The sequence below is a fragment of the Macadamia integrifolia genome, chromosome 8 (assembly GCF_013358625.1).
Source record: "Macadamia integrifolia cultivar HAES 741 chromosome 8, SCU_Mint_v3, whole genome shotgun sequence".
NCBI classification, from domain to species: Eukaryota; Viridiplantae; Streptophyta; class Magnoliopsida; order Proteales; family Proteaceae; genus Macadamia; species Macadamia integrifolia.
The window spans coordinates 18712480-18735523 of NC_056564.1; the positions used below are offsets into that span (position 1 = coordinate 18712480).

At 38.7% G+C, this 23044-nt stretch overlaps 3 protein-coding genes and 1 long non-coding RNA gene across 6 annotated transcripts; all 4 read left to right on the forward strand.

The window, feature by feature from the left end:
• Nucleotides 1-204: 204 nt before the first annotated feature.
• LOC122086776 (COP9 signalosome complex subunit 1-like) lies at nt 205-3160 on the forward strand (the record flags this gene model as incomplete). The annotated part of the gene is made up of 4 exons (XM_042655741.1): nt 205-324; nt 429-514; nt 2096-2330; nt 2539-3160. Coding segments are annotated over 4 exons (624 nt in total), but the record flags the coding sequence as incomplete, so codon positions are not given.
• Nucleotides 3161-5719: 2559 nt separating this feature from the next.
• LOC122086452 (RAF proto-oncogene serine/threonine-protein kinase) lies at nt 5720-14185 on the forward strand. 3 transcript variants are annotated; one of them, XR_006142427.1, is made up of 15 exons: nt 5720-6145; nt 7497-7911; nt 8009-8116; nt 8339-8933; nt 9240-9280; nt 9389-9457; nt 9548-9648; nt 10001-10079; nt 10172-10270; nt 10388-10456; nt 10668-10717; nt 11211-11292; nt 12907-13001; nt 13115-13857; nt 14147-14185. XR_006142427.1 is itself a non-coding variant. In XM_042655260.1 (15 exons), exons 1-15 carry the CDS (start codon nt 5853-5855, stop codon nt 13206-13208), a joined length of 2100 nt encoding a protein of 699 aa, XP_042511194.1. In that variant the 5' UTR covers nt 5720-5852; the 3' UTR covers nt 13209-14090. The 3 variants fall into 3 exon arrangements, 2 of the variants coding, with proteins under 2 accessions (XP_042511194.1, XP_042511193.1); XM_042655260.1 differs by lacking the exon at nt 14147-14185 and having other exon boundaries at nt 8339-8519; nt 8610-8933; nt 13115-14090; XM_042655259.1 differs by lacking the exon at nt 14147-14185 and having other exon boundaries at nt 13115-14090.
• Nucleotides 14186-14592: 407 nt separating this feature from the next.
• On the forward strand, nt 14593-15299 carry LOC122086453. Its single transcript, XR_006142428.1, has 2 exons — nt 14593-14731; nt 14876-15299. It is a non-coding gene; the product is annotated as an uncharacterized LOC122086453 (long non-coding RNA).
• A 2126-nt stretch (nt 15300-17425) lies between these two features.
• Nucleotides 17426-21875, forward strand: LOC122086454 (protein IQ-DOMAIN 22-like). Its single transcript, XM_042655261.1, has 4 exons — nt 17426-18210; nt 20003-20191; nt 20734-20811; nt 20906-21875. The coding sequence occupies exons 1-4, from the start codon at nt 17761-17763 to the stop codon at nt 21707-21709; spliced, it is 1521 nt and encodes a 506-aa protein (XP_042511195.1). The 5' UTR covers nt 17426-17760; the 3' UTR covers nt 21710-21875.
• Nucleotides 21876-23044: the final 1169 nt, after the last annotated feature.

Consider the following 23044-nt stretch of genomic DNA (forward strand, 5'->3'; position numbering starts at 1 on the left):
TGTATCCGTGTGTGTTTTTGTGTGGGTGTATGTGCATGTATGAATGTTTGAGTGGGGGTTCATATGTGCCTGTTCCTGTGTGCTGCTGGTGGTTATGTGGGTTTGTACAAGGTTCCTTGTTTTCAATGGTTGTCTTGGGTGGGGTGACTTTTGCTGATTATGAACATCAATTATTAAAGTGTTAACTTTGTTCTGGTGTGTTGACAGTTCTTGGAGACGGGTCCTGAATTGGGAAATAACTACACGGAAGTGATTGCACCACAAGATGTTGCGACATATGGTGGACTTTGTGCACTTGCTAGTTTTGACAGGACAGAGTTGAAGGCATTTATCTAAATATTTCTCATCTCTAAAAACTGTGCCTTTCAATTTTCATGCTTATGGTTGAGAAATCAACCTCTTAACCATTTTTTTTCTTCCCCCAACAGAACAAAGTTATAGACAATGTCAGTTTCCGTAATTTCTTAGAGCTGGTGCCAGAAGTAAGGGAGCTTGTTAATGATTTCTATTCAAGGTAAACAATTATGAAGTCTAATCCTTATTTTTCTGGTCATTTTGTTTATGTGTGTTTTAAAGGTTATGCTGGATTGCTGGTTCATTTGAGGGGTAGTTCACACTGCATGCCTCATTTGATTCAGTTCAATGGATTAAAAAGAGTCTGATGCTTACTCATTGAAGCCCGCCTCAAATGAGGCTGAAGGGCCTGTAGGCACAGAATTGGGGCTCAAAACCATTGAGGCTCTTCGCAAACATTAGTTTATAAAATATAAAATTATTGTGATACAATAGAACTATCTGTGTGCTTGCATATGTTTTGCTTTGAGGGGATATAAAATGGTCTTAAAGCTCTAGTCACCAAGCTTATCTTTTCCTGTGATGCTCCACCTGAGGTCAATGACCAATTGTTATCATATGAAAGATGCAGTGAAAAAAGAGAGAAAAAGTTTGTCTTCTTCTTTGATTATTATTATTATTATTATTTTCACTTGAAAAAATTGAGGGAGTCTGGAGGTCCTAATCCTTTGATTTGATGAATCTTTCTGGACTTGTAACATTGGTTCATTAAAGATCATTCTATGACTTATTAGTTGTTGCAAAATTCCGCCGGTGCTTTTGTGCCATCGGTACCTAGTGTGGATAGAAGAGGATTCTGTGTCAGGTTGGAAATTTTCAGCTAAACCATCTTATTAAAAATCCCGGAAATTTTCTATTTTGATTTTATACTAGTCATTCCCTGGGAATGAGCTGCTAATTTTGGGCATGTTTGGGTAAAAGCTTATTGGGCTTCTGCTTCTGGGCTTCTAGAAGCCAGCTTTTGCGTAGCAACAAAGTGGAGCCAATAGGAATTGATGGTTTGGAATAATCACCACCCCAGTGCTATAAAAGTCGAGAACCAGAGGTTTGAGAATGATTTGGCTTGTCAGTAATGACAGATATCACCTTTATATATAAGAAGGTTACAACCAAAATAAGTAAAGTAGGGTATCGCTGACTAAGCATCCCTAGTTTTTTTTTTGGTAAAATACCTATAAGAGTTACTATGGTAAATAGTATACCAACTATCGTCATCTCAACAATAAGCCAAGATGTTTTTTCTCTTCTTTTTTTTTTGGGGGGGGGGGTTGTTGTAGGTTGGAGGAAGGAAAGATTCCAAACTGACACTCCCATATGGCCTGCCTTTTTTCTCTTGAATAGCCAGTTTCTAGAAATGATGAAGCTGAAGGCCTATAAGCATACCCAAACATGCACTTTAACTTGGAGTACAGTATTTACACCACCCACACCCCCCCCCAAAAAAAAAAAAAAAAAAAAAAAAAACTTGGAGTTCACTGACTAATTGTCAAATATGACCTTAAATATATTGGACTTGCGAAAAAGGTTTGTGTAGCTCCAAGCATGCAAGTATATAGTCAGTTGAGTTACTTCAGTGGAGCTTACTTTCTATCCATATTGAAGGGTCCTTGCAATATAAATGGACATGGTTTTGTGGGTGAATGTATGTCATTGAAGTGTATGATCAATTCAATTATCTTCTTCTTTCATGATTAGAGGCAGTAGACCACTATTTGATATTTCAAAAATTGTCTTTCTTCAGCCGTTACGCTTCATGTCTTGAGTACCTTGAAAATCTCAAAGCCAATCTGTTGCTTGACATCCATCTGTATGACCATGTTGAGACTCTGTATAATCAAATCCGTCACAAAGCCCTTATCCAATATACGCACCCATTTGTGTCTGTTGATCTGCACATGATGGCTAGTGCCTTTAAAACAAGTGTTGCTGGGCTGGAGAAAGAACTTGAAGCATTGATTACTGACAACCAAATACAGGTTTGTTTTGGCTACAATCTTTTCATTTCTGTTAGTTCATGGAGCTTTAATTTGTTTTTATAATGAAAAACATAGGGTTTTTTTAATGAACATTTTACCTTTCTTTCAGCAAAATTACCTCTTGATTAAGCATTTTACGTTTCTTTCAGCTCATTTATTCATTTCTGGTGTGTTTGATGCTTAATTGATCACACTGGTCCCACTACAGGCTCGAATAGATTCACACAACAAAATTCTATATGCGCGACATGCTGATCAAAGGTATGCAACATTCCAACGGGTCCTGCAGACCGGCAGTGAGTTTGACCGTGATGTCAAGGCAATGTTGCTGAGGGCTAATCTACTGAAGCATGAATGCAACGCGAGAGCCTCTGCAAGGAAATGCCTCTAAAATGGATAGCATTGACAAGCATGCTCTGATGTGGTTTCACATGCGCGGTATTGGTCTACTAATATATGGTATGGAGCAAGTTTTTAGAGGACAGGTGAAAATGTTAATGTGTTTGTGGAGCCCCATTTTTCTGGAAATCTTCTGCCATTCAGCTGTATTCTGCACCCTGCATTTTTGAGTATGCCAGTCTCCATGTATATATGGCTGAGTCTCGAGTCTCGAGTCTCTTGACTGCAGTGTATATGCTATTGCGTTTCATTGGTTTTGTGGTTGGTTAGCAAAAATAGTATGAAGGTCTACATTGCCATGAAACACTAGGAAGTTCGAATTTTGAGTCTCTGAACAAGGAGAAATTGATAGTAATCTCAATATCAAAGGTCAGTTGTAGAACACGCACGAATTCTTGTTGAGTTTACTCTATGCCAAGTTTTTTCCCTCATTTCATTTCATTCAAACTTACTCTCATTGTCCAATTGAGTTTAGACTTGGACCTGAACCATGGGGACATCGATTTCTTTTCTTTGAAATCGATTAGTTTAATGTCTATATGCACTGGGGAGCTGATCAAAAGTGAATTTTGATGGTGATCTGAGAGATGACTGCAATGAAATGAATTCCCCTTCTTCAAAATGCTACTATCACCAACATGAGACACCTCCATTTGTTGCCTCAGATTCGACTGCAGTTGTAGTGTACAAGTGTGATATGGTGGTGGAAATGAAATTGCAGTGAAGATATCATTGAATCACACTAACTTAAAAAATGAAGATGAAAAAAAAATGGAAATGATTTTCTGAAGAACAATGAATTATAAACCATCGAAGCAATCCAAAGCTGCAAAAATTATTGTGTTTTTGAGAAAAGTAATTTCTTAAAGGAGTTTCATTATGAAAACAGATGAAACCTTGAAGGGGCAAGCGGGTGGAGCAAAAGATGAAGGGTTTTGGTTGGGATCCCTGGGGAGGAGGGGTGACCACTGTTCTAAGAATTGGAATTGGATCAGTGGAATTGGTCGATTTCAATCTGTTTAGGGTTTGCTTCCTCGTAGAGAAGAAAGAAAAGAGAGAATCTCAAAAGATTAGCCTCACCTTTGTAATATCCGATGGAAGTTATGTAATTATAAAGAAACAATAGAGCTAAGTAACAAGTATCCATCTGTGGGTTGCCCATATGGTTAGGGTGAATTGGGGATTGTGTGGATAGGTTTACGGTCTCAAGTTCGATTCCTCATCTGGGCATTTGCGATTTTGACTGTTAAACTGAGTTAAAAAATATTAAGTAGCAGTCAGCCACTTGCAAAGTGAAGAGTGTTGTGTTTTGCAATAAAAATATACTCCCAAAATGTATGTTGGGAAATTATTATTAAGGCAAGAGATAGCTACCTAGTCATGTAGCCTCTGCACCAATGTGAGGGTCAATAGGAGCGTGCATAGAGGCATCAACAAGGATGAAATTTTTTATTTCATAGGGAGAGGGTGTAGAAATGCAACCTTAAAACGATGCAGAAGATAATGGAAAAACAAAACAAACAATGCACACAGATTTTACGAGGTTCTACAAGGTTGCCTACGTCCCCGGTGAGATGAGATCCTGCTTCACTATCAATGGAGAATAGGGTTACAGCGCTCGTCCTCACACCTCTCAGTATTACTTGCATTACCGAGAAAGAAACCATCGCTACAAATATATAGCGAAAAAACCCTAATCCGGAAAGTACACAATTGCTCTCAAATAAAAAAATTCGAGTGGGGGGCTGCGCCCCTTACACCCCTGTCTAGGTGCTGCACCAGTACTCCCTGTATTAAACTGCGACGGAATACAAGACATCATACACCAACAGAGGGGTGGTAATTTAGCATGCTCCTGTGTCTTGGCGTAGAGGCTACGTGACCAGACAACGTTCTTTTTTTCTTTTTGTTATTATTTTTTGGATCAAATCATGTTAGGATTATAAGTACCTATAATAAGAAGGGAAAATGACCTCCACATTGCGGTATCATGTGCCCTCTCAAACCCTCTCTCCTCATTTACATGTTGGTCCTCCTTCGAATAAAAACTATGCAATGTCCCTGTCCGAGCTCCAATTGGCTTGTGGAGATTCCCTCCCACACTGGATGCATATCGAATTTCCACCCTATTAGACTACAAATAATTATATATCAAGAAAAAGTTTCTCACACAAGTAAGTGTATCATACCATCTAACAACAATTTTTTATTATATTCTCTTTTTCCCTTAATTATGGGATCCGATGTAGATGATACCATTCCCACATCACTATTGGTGTAGTGTAGAAAATTCCCTTGAACACCCTTCCATAAATAAGAGGAAAAAAAATCATGTTCAGATGGGAAGAGAGTATTCACATCTTGTCTTGTGCAAGTTTTCCTCTAATGCTTATCTACTAATTGGGGAAGAATGAAAGATATGGGTTACAAAATGATACAATAAGAGATTTTATGAAAAAGAAAAAGTGTGTATGAGTCTCAATTTTTATGAGACGACGTGCCAAGAAATCTGCACAACAAATTGTTTATTAAATTATGAATTATGTATTGACAATTGAGTGTCGGAGTAGGTTGTAGGTTTTCTTTCTTGAGTTTATAAGTTTGATTGTTAAAATGAACCACAAAATAATTTACAAGAAAGAAGAAACCTCATTTTATAGTTTTGAGTATAATCAACCTCTGTCCTCCCAAGTATGACTTCTAAGACTTATGTAATAAGAAAGGGCCCTCTCGTAAATACAAACCAAACGAGGGACCAAATTGGTAATAAACTCGAGCCAATCACAACAGATCTAGAGCTGCACGGATCAACCAATGCGCATCCCCCAATTCTCGTGGGACTCGGAGGACAAAGCCCGTCCAGGGACACGCGTCCCATTCTCTTGGGCTGGACGGTTCGGTTCTGGCCCCTCTCGTCCTTTTTTTAAAATTTAAAAATCATTCCCTCTGCGTAAGAACAAAGGAGAACATGGGATTAAATATTAAAAAAATGCCTATATCTCTCTACAAGGCTTCATTCAAAGCCGGCCAATGCCCTTTGCGAGCTCCATAGGCATCGATCGATAGGTTCATCTCCGCCGACGACGGCGGCGACTCAACGATTGTTCTCAAGGAATCAAGGCTATGGCTGATGAAGAGAAGCGTGAAGGTCTCTACCGAGTTTTGCTAAATCGATTTCGAAATTTGGAGGTGAGTCATGCGAAGCTTAGAGAACAGTTCCAATTGTTGTTAGAAGAGACTCAAGAAGAGGAGAGAAGGAGAAGAGGTGAAGAAGGACCTTCATCTTCATTAGATTCCTCTGGTTTTGATCATATTCCAGGTTCCTTATTGTCGAATATTCCTTACCGGAATGTGTTGGAGTCTATGGGACCTGCTGTCCATGTCTGCAGGATTTCTTCTGGGGATATCATTTACTGGTAACATCTCTTTCTATCCATTCTCTTGCTTTCCATTTTCCATATATTTTTTTTTTGAAATTAAACTTAGTTGCAATCAATCTAATAGAGAATCACAACGCTAATACATATAGTAATGCGGAGGCAAATGCATTGGGATAATCCAGAGATTAGGTTTGATCATTAATAGAATGAATGGGTATCGTTCGAGTGTTACAATTATTATCACCGTCTTCTATGGAAAATATGTTAGGAAAAATAAATGCTGGTATCCCACTTGGATTCTATTAGTGAAGCTTACCATTTAATAATTCAAAAATAGTGTTCCTCTTATTTAGCGAACATTCGTAAAACAAAGCATAGAATTTTACCTGGTGAAGTTAAAGTTTCCATGTTTATGGATATAATTGGAGCTTGATTAAACAGGGGGTGGGGGAGGGGAAGGTTTACATTGGTGATGCATGCATAGAATAGTAGTATGAGAGATTTATCATATCCAATCGATCTATTAAGTAGTTCTGTTGATTATGTCTCATTTGAGAAGCAATATACCCCAGGAAAGGAGAGGTTTTCTACCATTTCTAGCCACTATTAAAAGAGAGGGACCAACACTACCACTATAGAGAAATTTTTTCTAAAGTAGTAAATGGTTGAGATACCATTCAAAATGCAGTTCCAAATTCATAGCTGAGGATGCTACATGAAGAAAAAAAAAGACTTCCCAAAATCATAGGAATGTTTGACTACACCGTTTGACATATCCATGATCAAATGTGAGCGGACACAAGTATCTAGCATGGTATCTAGTGGCACATTTCAATGATTCAATTCGGTATCACATTTAAGAAAGTCATGCAACTTATTTCTTGTAGTTGACTGTAATTCCTTCCAGGATTTGTATAATCTACTTATTCCAGAAAAAAGTATAAGAGCTTTGAGAATGGCAAGTTCCTTGATTGAATAGCATGTCAACAGTTAGCAGGAAAAGTAAAGGATGAAATAGACCTTCCTATGTGGAGATGGCTTGAAGTGTGGTTACGATAGAGTAATTCCAGAAAAACGAAAAAGAATGCCATCCACGAACAAAAAAAGTTTAAGAACTAGTATTCAGCGGAATGGACAGAACATAGGAGCAAATGCTTTTAGCTCTTTTCCATGCTTTCAAAATCTTCTTCATATTAAGTCTACTTATCACGGTTAATTATTAAAAAAATGAGTTCTTAGTGTCAAAAGGTTTTAGTTAAGATTCCTATCTTACAAAGATATATAATATTGGGTGAAACACATATGGTACTTGGTATTTAAAATATCACAAGCATGGACTCATGTGGTACACTAGTTTTTATATCTGAAAAAGACCTCTCTTTTTCAGGAATCGTTCTGCTGAGAAACTCTATGGATGGAAGAACTATGAAGTACTTGGGCAAAGAGTTAGTGATCTACTTATCAGGGAAGAAAACTATACATCCCTCGAGAAAATCATGGAAGAATTGAGCACTGGTCGATCATGGTCAGGTCAGTTTCCTTTTAAGAAGAAGTCCGGTGAAAAATTTATGGCGATAGTGACAGAAAGCCCTTTATATGAGGATGGTGAGCTTGTTGGTGTTATTACTGTCTCAAGTGATGCAGCTTTATTTAATAATATAACCTCGGAAAAGGTAAAAACATATCGGGATCGTGCCCATGGCCAACCTAGAGAACGGGGGTTAAACATGAAAAAGATTCAGTGGCAACCACATCCACACATTTCACTGGTGCCACAAATTTCATCGTCTGTTACGAATCTGGTGCTTATGTGTTACACTCACATTTCTTTTGCAGTATTCTTATCTTATTTCATCCTTTACCTTGCTATCATATTTAATGTGCTGTTGAACTGAACAGACCTCAAAAGTCTTCTCACTCAGGCGTGGAGATGCTTGTGTGAGTACTGTCAAAGAAGAACCGGTGTTACATTCTGAAGACTTGGAATCAGTAAAGACTGGAAAGCCAGTAAGATTTGATTTTTTTTTTCCCCACTTGTATATTTCTGTTATTTCTGTTACTCAATAGAATTTGAACTTTTGTTTGGGAATTTACTCTTGTTTTCTTCTGAAGTCTCTATGAACTATTGGACACATAGTTCACACAAGTCATCATATTCCTATTTTTGCATACCATTGGTTCATTTCACTCTTGATAACGTTTTGTTGAACTATTATGGAATGACCATAGGAAGATAAGTTACTTGTTCAAGGAGCTGATGTTACTGTACGAGAAGATTCTGAGAATGTTGCAGAACATGGTTCGGATTCTATGAGCAGTGTGCTGTCAAGTACTTCAAACTCCCTAAGAGTTTCAGAGACAAATATGGATCACTGCACTGTTCGTGTGGACAACAAGAACGTAGAACCTAGTAAGAGCAATTCTGTTTATGCTGTTAAAAGTGTATATTCAAATGGCCACAGGATTAATCGTTCTTTTGAGGGGTGTTCCTCCACCACAGACAATAATCCTTCTGTGACATCTTGGTTGGAGTGTTGCAAGAATTCTGGGGTGTCCGGAACTGGAATTCCATTGCCTCGATTAGGCCTTGAATGGAAGGGAAAGGAGCAGATACAGCCTGATACAGTGAACTGTGAAGCTTTAGAAGCAGAAGGTACAACGCAAGAGCCAGAACTGTTGCCATCTTCAACTTTGCTGAGTTCAGGGGAGAGTGTTATTAGTAGCCATGCGAGTTTATCAACAAATGAGGATAAAGAATCAACCTCGATGATCGACTGGGAGATTAATTGGGAAGACCTGCATTTAGGGGAAGAGATTGGGCAAGGTATTCTCAAATGGTCCATTTACCTTAATCCATTCTTGTTTTGTTCCCTGTATAAGTATGGGAAAATCCTTCCAACATTGAGAATTGGATGGAATTTTGATCCACCTAGTTTTAAACATGACACGTCTCTGGCATTGGTTTTGTGTATGTATATGTTAAGTTGACAAGTAAAGGGATTTATACTTTGGACTCAGTATAGGGAGGCTCATAGAACACACTTAATAGGTGTCAATGGTTCACCTTCCTGTTCATGGTTTTGAGTACATTATTCAGTTTACCATTTATCTGCTTATCGTTACTTTTCAGGTTCATTTGGTGTTGTATATCGAGGAATTTGGAATGGATCGGTACTTGCATGAATTTGACAAATTTCGTCACATTTAGTAGTTACTGAAAATGAGAAGTAAAATTGCATCAGCACGTGAGACATTATGATTCTTTTTCTTTTTCATCAGGATGTTGCTATAAAAATTTATTTTGCCAATGATTACCGTGAAGGGATTCTATTGGATTACAAAAAAGAGGTACAAGAATGTTTCAACAAAGTTGAATTTTTTTGTTATAGTTGTGTTAGAAGCAATTGATAATGAAATTTCTTCTGATACTTTTTTCAGATTGGTATGATGCTAGGACTAAGACATCCAAATGTACTGCTGTTCATGGGGGCAGTGCATTCGCCCGAACGGCTTGCTATAGTGACAGAGTTCTTACCCAGGTAATACTAATGAAATCTCCCTCATTAACAAGCATAAAGACAATAAGGAAAAGAAGCAAGAAACAAACAAGCCACGGTCTTTGCCCGAGTATATATGTGGGTTTTCCATCTGTTTCAATTTCAATGGGAGCTTGGTGTCAAATCTCCAGCTCCTTCATTGTGGATAGCCCAACCTGAGAGTGAAAGTCAGCTGATAGTCTCCTCTCTGCATGTTGGAACCAATCCACCTTGTGCTGATATTGAATGAGCCTAATTTGAAATTTTTATCTGTTCCTCACCCCCTTTTATTCTCGCCCTTCTAGATAAATAATGTGCCAGTCTCATACAAAATTTATTTTGTTCTTATTAATAGGGGAAGCCTATTCAAAACATTACAGAGGAACAATCTGTCTTTGGATATGAGACGCCGTTTGAGGATGGCACTTGATGTTGTGAGTATCTTCTTCACTTTCCATAAACACGAGATGCCATTCAAGTCGGGCCTTGAAGTTTTAGAATGGCTTTTGAATCCTTCTTCTTTCAGGCCCGGGGTATGAACTATTTGCATAACCGGAATCCACCAATAGTTCATAGAGACCTGAAATCTTCAAATTTACTTGTTGACAAAAACTGGACAGTCAAGGTATGGTGGTTGGGTTCTATCCTTGATAATTATTGGCATTTTGTTCCTAGTACATACTGTCGAAGATGCAGGAGTTTCTTGTGGTTTCTATGAGTCAGTTCACTTTTTCTTCACCAGGTTGGAGATTTTGGCCTTTCGAAGTTGAAGAATGCTACCTTCTTAACAGCAAAATCTGGAGGAGGGACAGTAAGGATCTTCCTCATTTTAATTTTTATTTTTTTTCCTGGCATTCCCCATCTCATCCCTAAACATCCAGAAAATTCCAAATATGATTTATATCACCGTATTCCTTCAGTAATAATTTCAGTCATATACACTTTTGTATTAACGATTAAAACTATTTATCCAAGGCCTTCATGAAAGTTCTAATTTCATCCTTCTTTCTTTTTCAATGCAGCCCCAGTGGATGGCACCTGAAGTGCTCCGGAATGAACCTTCAGATGAGAAGTAATCTTCTGAATGGTTGAAGCATTAAGACATTCTAAAAATAGGCTAATGGAGTCTCCCTTTGTTTTTATAGTTTTCTTTAAAGTTGTTTCATATTGAATTTAGAAATTTTTTTATTGATCCCAATCCATCCCCCTCTATGGATATTAACCACTATATTGTTACATAGCCATGAAATTCCCTGGACTGGGCCACTCGGTTGTGAGGGCCTCCTCACAGATTGTTTTAAACCTAAAATTTTGATGATACACGAGAATGAGAACTGGTATGCATGTAGAATTTTGATGATTTTTAATACTTCAAGCTTTTAGCTGTCAGAGTTTTAACATCAGTTTAAAGGATTCAATCCTACTGTCCATCTAAGTCTTGGGTTATTCCTGTCTGCAAGTCAGCCCAATTACTGATCAATATTCCTAGTGGGGAACCAATACTTAAAGGAGGAGTTCCATGGCATTGTTTTGCTGATACATAATGTTTTTTTCTACTGGAGCAGGTCTGATGTGTTCAGCTTTGGTGTCATTCTATGGGAATTGATGACTGAATCCATTCCATGGTCTCACTTAAACTCTTTGCAGGTATGTTTATGATACTGTTGTTTCCAGATGAATCAAATAATTACCACACCAAACAATGTCTCTTGTTGTATGAGAGGCCAAAACAATTGGAGTGGTTCATCATAATTAAATATAACAGATACTGGCGTGACATGGTAGACATGGAGTATGTATTTTGTTCTTAGTAATTCAAAGGTGAAAATGATATATATTAATGATTATCTCTACTGTTGGCACCGCTTGTAGTTAATGCTTTATAAACAATTCATGTCTAATTAATATTCGTGTGGATATGTAAATGGTTCCATGATTTATAACCATAGTTTTATATCTAACTAATTAGTTTTGAACGGAACTTCTATATATTATTAGTTATCAGAAGTATATAATGCATGTCTTTGATGTTATATGTACATGCTATATCTGTTGGGAAATTAATAACTTGTAATTTGATATTTAATTGTTAAAATGTTGCCCTTAGTCCTTGTGAGACTAATGCTTGGTCCCTTGCTAAGATTCAAATAAGTTTCATCAATCAAAAGATAGTCAAGGTGATGTCACTAAGGAATTATTCATAGATCAAATAACTATTTTAGTCGGGAGACTCAGGACAATGGGCATCACAATGTTTGATTTTCTAGGTAAGTAGTTCATCAAATTGTAACAAATGCAGATTTGCTTTGCAATGGTGGACGATAATAATTCTAAAGAAGAATTTGATGGGGGACATCCTACCCAAGATTTAGGTAAAGAGAAGTGTTAGATACACTGCATAAAATCATTAATAGGTCATGTTGGTCTTCTTTGAATGAGGAAGGCTAAAGACATCATGCAGCAGTAATTTAGAAAGATGTTAGGAACTTTTTTCAAGCATTAACATTGACACACGGCCTCTCTTAAGACCAATATACCTTTCCAATTGATTGAATGGCGAAATCAGCCTCCAATCTAGCAGAAACCATGGCCCATAGCGATCTATTTCCATGCATCATGCATATTACTTTTGCCAAAGGAGAAGTAGTGAGGAAAGACGTGCATAGTTGAAGTCTTCTTGCAGGTATGACATCAAATAGAGCTGATTGAAGGGCAAGGATGCATGTAGCCAATTCCATTTGGCTGGAGGCTTTTTCCTCAGTTGTTTTTGTACCCTTTTTTTTTTTGCACGGATCCATGTAGCTGACCCCATTTAGTTGGGATAAGGCTGAGTTTGTCCACTATAACATATATTAATGAAATCTTGGTGATGAAGTCTTCCTTCACTAAAAAGATGAAGAAGAAATAACAATTAAATAAAGAAAAGGAAAAACAAGGCAGAGTATGGCCCAATTTCAAAGTCATATAGCATATGGCAGGAAGTTTCTTCTGTTAAATGGAAGTGCTCGAGCTACATTCATAAAAGTTCTTATCAAGCTGCTTCAACTTTCTGGTGTTGTGAAATAGAAGAAGATTTTACTGTGTTATATTTTTTTGGATTTTGCATAATTGTATATATTATACTTTCTGCAACATAAAGGAAACAGCAATTTCCTTTTACTTTACACAGTATACTGCAAAAGAGAGATTATCAGAGCATCTACTGTATTATATCGGAAGTGATGCAATGAATTAGCTAACATTTGTACATTTCTCTGCAAGGTTGTTGGTGTGGTAGGTTTCATGGATCGTCGGTTAGACATACCAGAAGGCCTTGATCCCAGAGTCTCATCCATCATCCATGATTGTTGGCAAAGGTAAAACTGCTGTGTCTCTGAACTGATGCTTCCTCAATCGTTCTGATTTCCTAGAAACTTGAGTAATCCATGTTAAAACTGACCATTAACCACAATACAATGACCATGAGCAGTGACCCTGACTGCCGGCCTTCCTTTAAAGACATAATTATGAGAACGAGGGACCTCATTCAGACAACTGCAACAGTGTCAGGGGCAGAACCTTGAGGTGTTTTGATGGGTTTCGGGGGATTCATTTGAAGAAGACAAGGTTCTGAGAGTCTCAGTTCTAGAAGACAGGTCAGGGACAAAGAAAATGGAAGTGGATATGGTTTAAGAAAAATACATCAGAGCTGTGCCATGCAAAATGCTAATATCAACGGTGGTAGTGATCGTTATTGTTGTTATTACATGTAGTGATTGCATGAATTGAGTAATGAAACTCTGAAAAGGGCGTTGCACGGACTACCAAGTGGGGGCTAGCGTGATAGAAGAGTATCCCTTAATATCATTTTTGTTTGAAAAACCATAGAACGGGGAATGAAGGTCGATTCTGTGCAGTGTGATAGAGGCCGGAGATGAACGCTTGGTGTTGGCGTGGCTTGTTGATTGTTTCACAGGGAAATGTGGAGGAGCTGATGGCTCTAATCATCAAACAAAGATTCTTTCTTTCTTTCATATGTCCTATCTTTTGATTCATGTGAGAGACAGACACAGTGAAGAACAATTTCTGACAGACTTGGCTTACTGGAAACAGTGTGGAGGTGGCTGCCTTTCAGTTCAGTCTCATCTGCCTCAACTCTGTAAAGTGTTCTGCTTTCTGCTATAAACTGGGGCAGCTTCATGGACAGTACATGTTCTAGTTGATGTTGGAGAAGTAAGAAATTTTTTGGATTTCCAGACATGTGGATATGTTTATAAACACTCAGATTCGACAGAGACCATGCTCAATGCAGGACAAGATACAAGCTAGTACCCAAAAGGTTCTCAAGTCTCAGTAAAAGAAAACCACATATTTGAGTAACCCCAGAGTTGTGTTTTTGTCCTCCAATGAGAAGTTTCTGAACCACAGAATTAAAGAAAAGAAAGGAAACTCATTTAAAATGCTCATTTGTTTATTTTATTCTGAATTTGTGGATCTCAATTGAAGACAATTGTCTGTGCAGAGTGTTTGACGACATGATTCTTCTTCTTCCACGCGAAAAGACATGAAACAACTGGTTTCATGATACTGTAAATGGTAAGTTGGTAACACTAGGGGACCGTTTGGTATCGTTCTAAAAAAACGTTTCTGGAGTTTTTTCGTTCTATTGGAAAGAAAAAACGGAATCTTCTGTTTGGTGCACTTATGGTCCGTTTCTGTTTTTTTGGAACAAAAATTGAAAAAAAAACTGAAAAAACGAGATTTGATGGAACTCCAAAATGGAGTTCCGTCTTCCCAGTTTCGTTTCATTTTACAAAAAAAAAAAAAAAAAAATTTCCCGATAAAAATCTGAAATTTTAAAACACCATTTTTTCGTTTAAAAACTACGTTTTGACACAGAAACTGAAATTTTCGTTTTTGAAACGAAACGGCGTTTCTGGAACAGAAACGATACCAAACAGGCCCTAGGTTCATTTTTAAGGGCCATCTCCTTCAGGAATCCTATACCTAGCTCCACCATGCTTGATGTATCCTTCTCTGAAGTTTTTTGGGTGGTTTGCATATCAATGGGTGGTCCTGGTCCTGGTCCTGGAGTCCCCTTTGTAAGGTTCTCTCTCTCTCTCTCTCTCTCTCTCTCTCTCTCTCTCTCTCTCTCTCTCTCTCTCTCTCTCTCTCTCACACACACACACACACACACACAATGGTGCATGTGATGAGTTTAGTTACTTTTCCATTTTGTAATTTTTAACAGGAGGGTGGAGACAGAATCCACTGGCACTGGTTACAAGCTTGCAAAATTGTATAGCATTGGTGCAATATAAAACCAGTAGATGCAAAGAGTGCCCAGAGAATAAAACCCACATCCCTAATGGGATTGGGGTCATGTGATTGCTGCAGCTGTAAAGAATCATCGGTCCTGGAAAACATAAAAATAAATTATCCCTTTTACCACTACTTTCAGAAAGGTGGTAAGGGGACGCCCTAGTATTGATCCCTTATTCCTTTTCCTACCCATCACTCTTCCTTCCCTCCAAAGCATGGTTTTTGGTATCAGTATCGGATTAATACGTATTGGTATTAATATCAGTATCAGTATTACTGATAACATATTGTATTTTGATAATTATATCTCTATATTTTTAGTTATTATTCACTGATTTGATATCAGTTAAGTATTGATATTGGTGTCGACCGATACTGATACAATTCAATCAATTGGAGATTGATACCTAAAACCATGCCCCAAAGTCCTAGCTCCTCTAAGCTTGGCATCCTTACGGTGGTCTAAACTTTATGAAGCAAGCAGAATCAGCTTCCATGGATTTTGATTCTGATTTAATTGAAAATAGTGGAAAATCGGTTAGAACCTCATAAATCGAGTATGAATTAGTGAGAGTCGGGGAGATGCTGAATCCATAAACCTAAGAAATCAAGCATGAATTGATTGATTCAAATAGCCTATAAGGTTGATGAGGTTGTGTTTAATTAATATGAGTCGGGTAAGTGTTTTCTGTCCTAGAGCGGCCTTGGACCCGACATGGGCACAATGGTCATTTTGTGTCCCCTTATGTCTATGGCGTAGGGGCTGCTCTCAAACCAAAATTTTTCTCTATCCGTATAAAAGTATATTGGGTCTTTTCTGAAACATAACCTATAGAATCAGATCTTCATCGTCTACACAAACTTCAAACATGCCATTAGGAAGTGATTCAGTAATTAAACCTTCATGAATTCATTTTTGTCCTTTCATTTCTAATAAACCCTTTAATATCAACTTATGGAGGAAGAGTGGTATTAGACAACCAGCCCTTTTTGTTTTTTTCTTTTTTTTTTAACAAACAAATAGGAAGTTACAGATCGGTATGAGTATCAATTGATTACTGATTAATCCATACCAGTCCACCGATACGGATTAAGAGTAAAAAAATAAATAAAAACTAATTATTACTGAAAATCAGGGATAAATTCGTCTGATCAAGACCGATACATGCACTGATCTGAGATATCATATTGATATCGGCCAAACTTATCCGATACAGATTATTAAATCCTTGCTACAGAGTCAAACCTTTTTTACATCTAAAGCTGAATATTTGCGTGCCTTTTCCACTGAATCAAATGGAGAGTTCAATAATTACTCCCATTAAAAAAAAGATTCCTTAAAAAAAATATATAACAATATACAGCCTCTGTGTTAGTGCCTCACCTCACGCGCACAAAGCGAGTAGAGTATATTCCCATTCCTTCTGCTTTATATCCATGCGCGTATATTCTGACACGTGGCATCTAACAAATTATATTTATCCACAATTAAAATTCATAGCAAGGGCTAGGGGTGTCAATTCGTCGGGTCTAATCGGATTCGGTCAATTTCTAAGGTTACACCATCAACGCCCGATTAGTTAAATGGACTTAGCTGGCACGGGCATGGTGCGGCTGATAATCGGGCCTATCATTCTCGAGCTTTTAATCGAGCTACCACAGATGAGCCTTAATCGGGCCTTAACCGGTTATAATCCTATTTAGCTTTAAACAGAAATTGGTCTTCTAAATGTGCTTGAAAGGAATATCAAAAAAATTAGACAAAGATGAGCATAACAAAGAAAGATCCATAGTTAAAATGGATTAAGTCAAAGATGGAAGCAGCAAAGTCACTAAGGTACTCGATCTTTAACTCAACGGAACTCAAATCAATTAAACTATGCCTACACAATCTAAGTTGAGCAAGTTTAAATCAATTAAACTATGCTTAAAAAAAATGCATGTTCAGATAACAATCACCACCATCTCAACTGAATATATCACATAGTCTTAGCACTAAATACAAATAATATGAAAAAAAAAAAAATACAAGTAATATTAAAGGGGTCAAGTCTAGGTTGGGCTTGTAAATGTGTCGAGCTGGTCAAGCGCCCATTGGGCTAGGCGGCTGCACCGTGTACTACCTATTTATAAAAATGTCGAATTTGAATCCGACATGTTTATTAATCGGTTCTATCTAGGTTGGGCTAGATCGGACCTATCGGTGCGGGCCTGAAATGGACACCCAAGGGCCACATATTTACGAAAGTATCATATGCTACTATATTAATTACATACTAGGTACGTAAGGAAATATGTGTAATTACGGTTAGACCATTAGACCACACGATAAAATGTCAAAACAATGAGGGACAACAATGTAATTAGACATATGGTCTCCTCCTCGTTCCTTGTCACTAGATTTGATACTTGATAGAGACTCTCTCCTTTCCTCCCTTCCACGTAATACTGAAACCAACACGAATATCTCTCTCTCTTTCCCTCTTTCCCTCTTTCCCTCTCTAGTTTCGTCTCATCCCTCATTTTTTTAAGAATATAATATAGGTAGGAGATGGCAAGATTAATAGTAAAAATTTTGTAATTAAAATTTCCTTTTCCAGCTACTAGTAGCCTACTACAGCTCTTATTTTCCGTCTTTGCTTGCTAATGCATTTTTAATCTCTCTCTCTCTCTCGCTGTCTGTGCATTTCATCTCTGTCACTCGCACAGCTTCCTTTCTCTCTCTTTCTCCCTGGCTCTAACGCTATAATGGTTTTGTTAATGCGAAGTAGAAACCATTTTCCAAAACCACTAGCGGTTTTCCGATGTTGAGAAATGGGGAAAACAGCGAGGTGGTTCAGGAGGTTGTTGGGTGGGAAGAAAGAAGGGAAGACACAGTCGACTGATGAGAAGCAGGAGAAGGAGAAGAAGAAGAAATGGAGCTTCGTCAGATCTTTCAAGGGTAAGGACAAAGATAGGACTACGTCTACTCCGCAGCATGTGAATGGGGGTAATGATGATAGAAAGGGATCTTACAGAGGGGAATCGCCGTCGTATGCCGGAAACTATCACGCCGGATCCGTTGAAGATCAGAATAAGCATGCTATAGCTGTTGCTGCCGCTACCGCTGCTGTGGCAGAGGCTGCGGTGGCTGCGGCTCAAGCAGCTGCCGCTGTTGTCAGGTTAACCAGCAGTAGTGGCCGTTGCTCTTCGACCTATGGGAATGTCGGCAAACATGAGGAGTGGGCCACTGTTAAGATTCAATCTTCGTTCCGAGGCTATCTGGTTAGTATTTTCCTCTGCAACCTCAGCATTAAAGTACGATTCTCTGCATTACCTTACTGTTCTGATTTGCAGCTTCATGGGAGGGAATTTCCTTCTTTTCTAGTTCAATTTTTTTTCCAAGAACTCTGTTATGGATGCGTGATTGCCTCGCATTAAATCGTTACTTGTTAAGAATTATGATTTGGTTTTCAAACAATCGTTTTTCCATCTTCAGGTTTCTTCACTTTGTTAATTGTTCTATGATAGAAAGGTTTTTCCCTTTTCCAATGTTTGGGCAAGAAGAGCAACTTGGCAAAAAAATGGATCTACAGGAAGAATTAAAACAAGATCCATGGAGTTTGGGTTCTTTCGCATGATCTGGTTCTGGTGGAGTTCGAGTTTTCCATAATCCTTATAGCCATTCCACTTCCACTTCCCCTTCCCCTTCCCCTTTTCTCTCTTTTTTCTCCTTAATAATCAATAGAGCTTCTCGATCCTCTCTGCTTGAAAGGGTTTCTGCTTTCTCGTGACCCTGATTTTTACAGTCTTTAGAACTTTCTCTCTTTCAATTTTTTGTAGTTTTGTAAATTTCCCACTGCAATTTTCTCATATCCTTAGAGAGAGAAAGAAGAGAGAGAGAGAGATGATCAGACTTCATGGTCCATAGTCCATACGGAAGCCGAGAAATCTGATCAGAGATCGTATCAATCTTTATGGTTCTTTTCTTGACTTTTCGGGTTGGCAGGGGGTTTGGTCCTACCCTACTACCTTATTAACGGCTCTAATGGGGTCCATGGATTCCCAATCCACGTGTCAGGTATCGAATCATCTCTTGTCATGCCGTGTTGACTCGGACTCAATCTTGTCTTCGTGGTTGACCCAGTCCACCATTTGGAAATTATGTCTTCCACTGTGTAGGTGGGTCGTCCATCATGTCGGCATTTTGTCCTTTCCGGAGGGTATATCTGTCATTAAGGTGGCCGTTGGGATGGTTGGTAAGAGGGACCGGTGGTGCTCCCCGGCATAGTTTCCATAGATATTTTTTTACGGAAGAAGAACACTGCCCTGCTGCGTGCATCCTGCACCAGACAGTCTCCTTGCAGTGACCGTCCTGTCCCCTACAAAATGAAAAAAAGAAAAAAATCACACCCTGACCTGTGCTGGTGCAGGGGCATGCAGCCTGTCAGCGATCCCAGTTGGGAGTTTAATACAAACCTTAGTATCTGATATGGTCAATACTTATGATATCGCCGGTACTCAATACTGATATAATACTATCGTTGGGAGTTTAATACAAACCTTAGTATCTGATATGGTCAATACTTATCGATATCGCCGGTACTCAATACTGATATAATACTAATATGGATCGGAGCTTGTAACTCTCGTGGAGATGGCCTAATATATATAAGATACATTCAAGATCTCAGGCATGGCTCGAATACTTGAGTAAAAAGTGGGATAACCCTCGAATTACCACTCGGGTTCAACCCAAAAGCTCAAGTTCTTAAGTTGAATAGTGTTTCATTGGTGTCAAAGTTTTTCTAAAAGGTGTTTTTCTCACTTTCCAAAAGTTTTGTTCATGTTAGTTGGTGACTTTGTTGCAATTGGACATTAAAGTCGAAGATTGCAAAAGCTTTCTTTCTAGTGTACATGCCATTTCATGCAAAAGAGAAAAGGTGTATGATTATTGAGCTTCTTTTGTTGGTTATGATTCTACTTTTGGTTCTTTGGTATGACTAGTTCTATTTAGATTGACTTTGGTTGACTCAAAAATAGAAATTGATTTGAATTTTGGGGCCTTGTTTGAAAGGCGAGGAGAGCTTTGCGAGCATTGAAAGGTTTGGTTAGACTTCAAGCACTGGTGAGGGGCCACATTGTGAGAAAAGGGATGGTAGAGAATCTAAGGTGTTTGCAGGCATTGGTGAGAGCTCAGGTGAGAGCTCGGGCGGATCGGACCCTTATTTCAGAATCCCGGCACCTGACGTCACATACTAATACTGTAAGACTAAGTTGGAACTGCAACTCTTTTTGTGATTCCTTCATGCTGTCTTTCATTAAATTTGATAATTGTGATGTACTGAGGCTTTAGAATACAATGACCATCTTAATGATCAACAATCTTGTATCGGTGACATGTTAGAATGGAACTGATTTACATTTACCCATGCTTGATGCTATAGAACTAAGTGATAATCAATTGAACAAACATTCACACAGCATCATCATCTTGCAACTGTGGATCACTGCATTTCTTAGGATACAAGCTTTCTGCTATCGCTTCTTAAAAAATTTTGAATTTCCCTGCCTCTCAATCCTTGAAGGCCAGTTGAGTTCCCTTTAAGGGGATTCTTTTGTTCAGGAAAATTGAACTTGGGTTGCATCAGGCAGTGATGAGTTGATCCAGGTTGGGACTAGAAATATACTCTGTCCTAAAGCCTCTGAATATCAAGTGGGTTGGGCTGTTTAGGATGGGAATTGCCACCATTAATCTTACATAATTTTCATTTGGGGCAAACTTTTCTCATCTCATCTCCATTGCAGAGCCCTACAACCCCTGAGAAATATGAACACTTAATTCGTGCCAACAGTGCCAGACACGATCGGTCATCACCCCTCAAGGTATGTACTTTTTACTTGGGTAATTAGGCTTCCCTAATCCCACATTCTAACAAAATGCATAAGTATATCCCTCACTTCACCCATCTATGAGCAGAGGAGCAGTTCGAGGCCAAGTAGCAGGGATGGCAGTGATGTGGATAGGACACGGTTTGCAGCAAAGAATCAACCTGACCATCGGTTGGATGAACGCTCATGGAACCATCATTGGCAGACTTCAGTGAAAACCATGCCCGCCGATGATGAGAAAGGTGACAAAATCCTGGAAATTGATATTGGGAAGCCACACTTGAACTCAAAACGAAGGAACAACTTATTTCACTTATCCAAGTATGCCAACAGTCACAGCTTTTCCACATTGGACTCTCCTTCAAGAGACTCAGCGACAGCTCAACTATCAGCTCGAAGCTTAGCTTCTGGTGAAGTCCAATCATTGAGACGTTTTGAATACAATCATGAGGTTGATGACACATCTTATTGCACAGCCGATTACAACAGCCCACAATATTTCTCTGCAACATCAAAGCCTGGTAGTGCCAAGACTAAGAGTGATTGCTCTCGAAGTTTCTTCATTGGGTACTCAGATTCCCAAAGCTTATTCGGCGGGTACTCGGATTACCCCAATTACATGGCAAACACAGAATCCTTTAGGGCTAAGGTTAGATCTCAGAGTGCTCCAAGACACAGACCTGAGCTTGAAAAGTGTAGTTCAACCAAAAGGTTTTCTGTTCTTCATGGGTTTGGGGATACCAAGTCAAGTAGTGCTCAGAAGGCATCTGTGCTACATGCAAACTTCAAGAACAAGGCATACCCAGGTTCAGGCAGGTTGGATAGACTAGGGATCCCAATTCACAGTGACTCAGTCAGCTTCAATGGAGATTACACCCATAACAGATACTAGAACTGTATTATGCGTGCTTGGACATTTGGCTTGTCTGTTTAGTTTTTCCTCTTCAAATCCTTTTTTTTTTTTTTTTTGGGTTTTCTTTGAAGGATCGTGTATTTCTAGATGGTTTTTACCATCCAAGGTTTAACATAATATAATAATGGATGGGTATTTGACTTAATTGAAAGACATTCTTCATTCCTTAATCCCGAATTGGGATGGGATGGATCACGTGATGCTTAAAAAAATGGATTCTTAGGTTTTAGACTTTATGCTGAGGTGAGTGCCGGCTACGCTACGGTCCGGTTGTTTGGTGAACTTTGGGTAGAGGACCACTACAAAATTCAATGATCCATCTAACCATATTCAAATAGCTTATTAATAATGAAATGGACTAGCCTCAAACGGAGAAATAATCATCTTTAATATTTTTTTGGGAAGAAAGAAAGTAGGAGGGTTTCATACCCAAAGTGAGGGGAGAGTGGAGGGTGACGAATAGTCCAATAGGGATGCATTTATTGAGGAGATAGGGTTTGGGATCCATCATTCGTGGATGGTTTGTGAGAGGGCGTTTGGAAGAATTTGCATAGGGGCAATGTGTATTCTTTTTTCCTAATATTAATATTATTAATAGGGGAAAAGAACACTTCCTGTAGTGTAGGGGCCAATGACGCCGTGTACATGAGAATCAAAATGGGTGAATTTATTATATTCCACAAGTTTGAGGGTATAATTTTCCTCCCATGTTTGGGCACAGAGGTCACACGATCACTGATCATTCTTTTTCCCATATTAATATTTGATGTGAGGGTTATAAATGTATGTAGTACTAAATAATTGGGGTAAAAGAACACTCCTTGATCACACTCTCTTTGTGGTAGCATGGGGCCAATGAGGGGGTGTATATGGAGTGAGTTTATTATATTTCACAGGGGTGGATGCATCATTTTGCCTCCCCGTTGGACATCATGTTCCTCAATGGCCAGCTAGGAGCATGGAAGCGATGAAAGCATGCCCACTATCGCTGACTAATACAATGGATCATGCAAGGGAGAAACGCCGAAAAGCCTAAGCTAGCTATCAAATGCCGTACCCCAGCGGAGTGACGTCTTCTTATCGAGATGAATATGAGTGGTCAAGCCCTGCAATGAGATCATACGCCCTAAGCCTGGGCTACTGTTGTGTGTTCCAATCCTTCCAGTGAGAGATTAGTGAGTATTTATTTGTCCTAAATACTAAACGAACCCTAAAAAGTAGCGTGGCCCCTACACCTAGACATAGTAGGGGACGAAATTCCATGATCCTTCTTCTACTGTACACTATTGTAGGGGTAATACTAATTTTTAGGAA

What these genes read in the sequence shown, in the direction of transcription:
- LOC122086452 (XM_042655259.1), top strand. Translation starts at nt 5,853, where the DNA reads ATGGCTGATGAAGAGAAGCGTGAAGGTCTCTACCGAGTTTTGCTAAAT. An exon ending in GAGGAATTTGGAATGGATCG is followed by an intron (nt 9,281 to 9,388) that starts GTACTTGCATGA and finishes CTTTTTCATCAG; the next exon opens with GATGTTGCTATAAAAATTTA. An exon ending in ATCCATGATTGTTGGCAAAG is followed by an intron (nt 13,002 to 13,114) that starts GTAAAACTGCTG and finishes GACCATGAGCAG; the next exon opens with TGACCCTGACTGCCGGCCTT.
- LOC122086454 (XM_042655261.1), top strand. Translation starts at nt 17,761, where the DNA reads ATGGGGAAAACAGCGAGGTGGTTCAGGAGGTTGTTGGGTGGGAAGAAA. An exon ending in TGACGTCACATACTAATACT is followed by an intron (nt 20,192 to 20,733) that starts GTAAGACTAAGT and finishes TCTCCATTGCAG; the next exon opens with AGCCCTACAACCCCTGAGAA. An exon ending in ATCGGTCATCACCCCTCAAG is followed by an intron (nt 20,812 to 20,905) that starts GTATGTACTTTT and finishes ATCTATGAGCAG; the next exon opens with AGGAGCAGTTCGAGGCCAAG.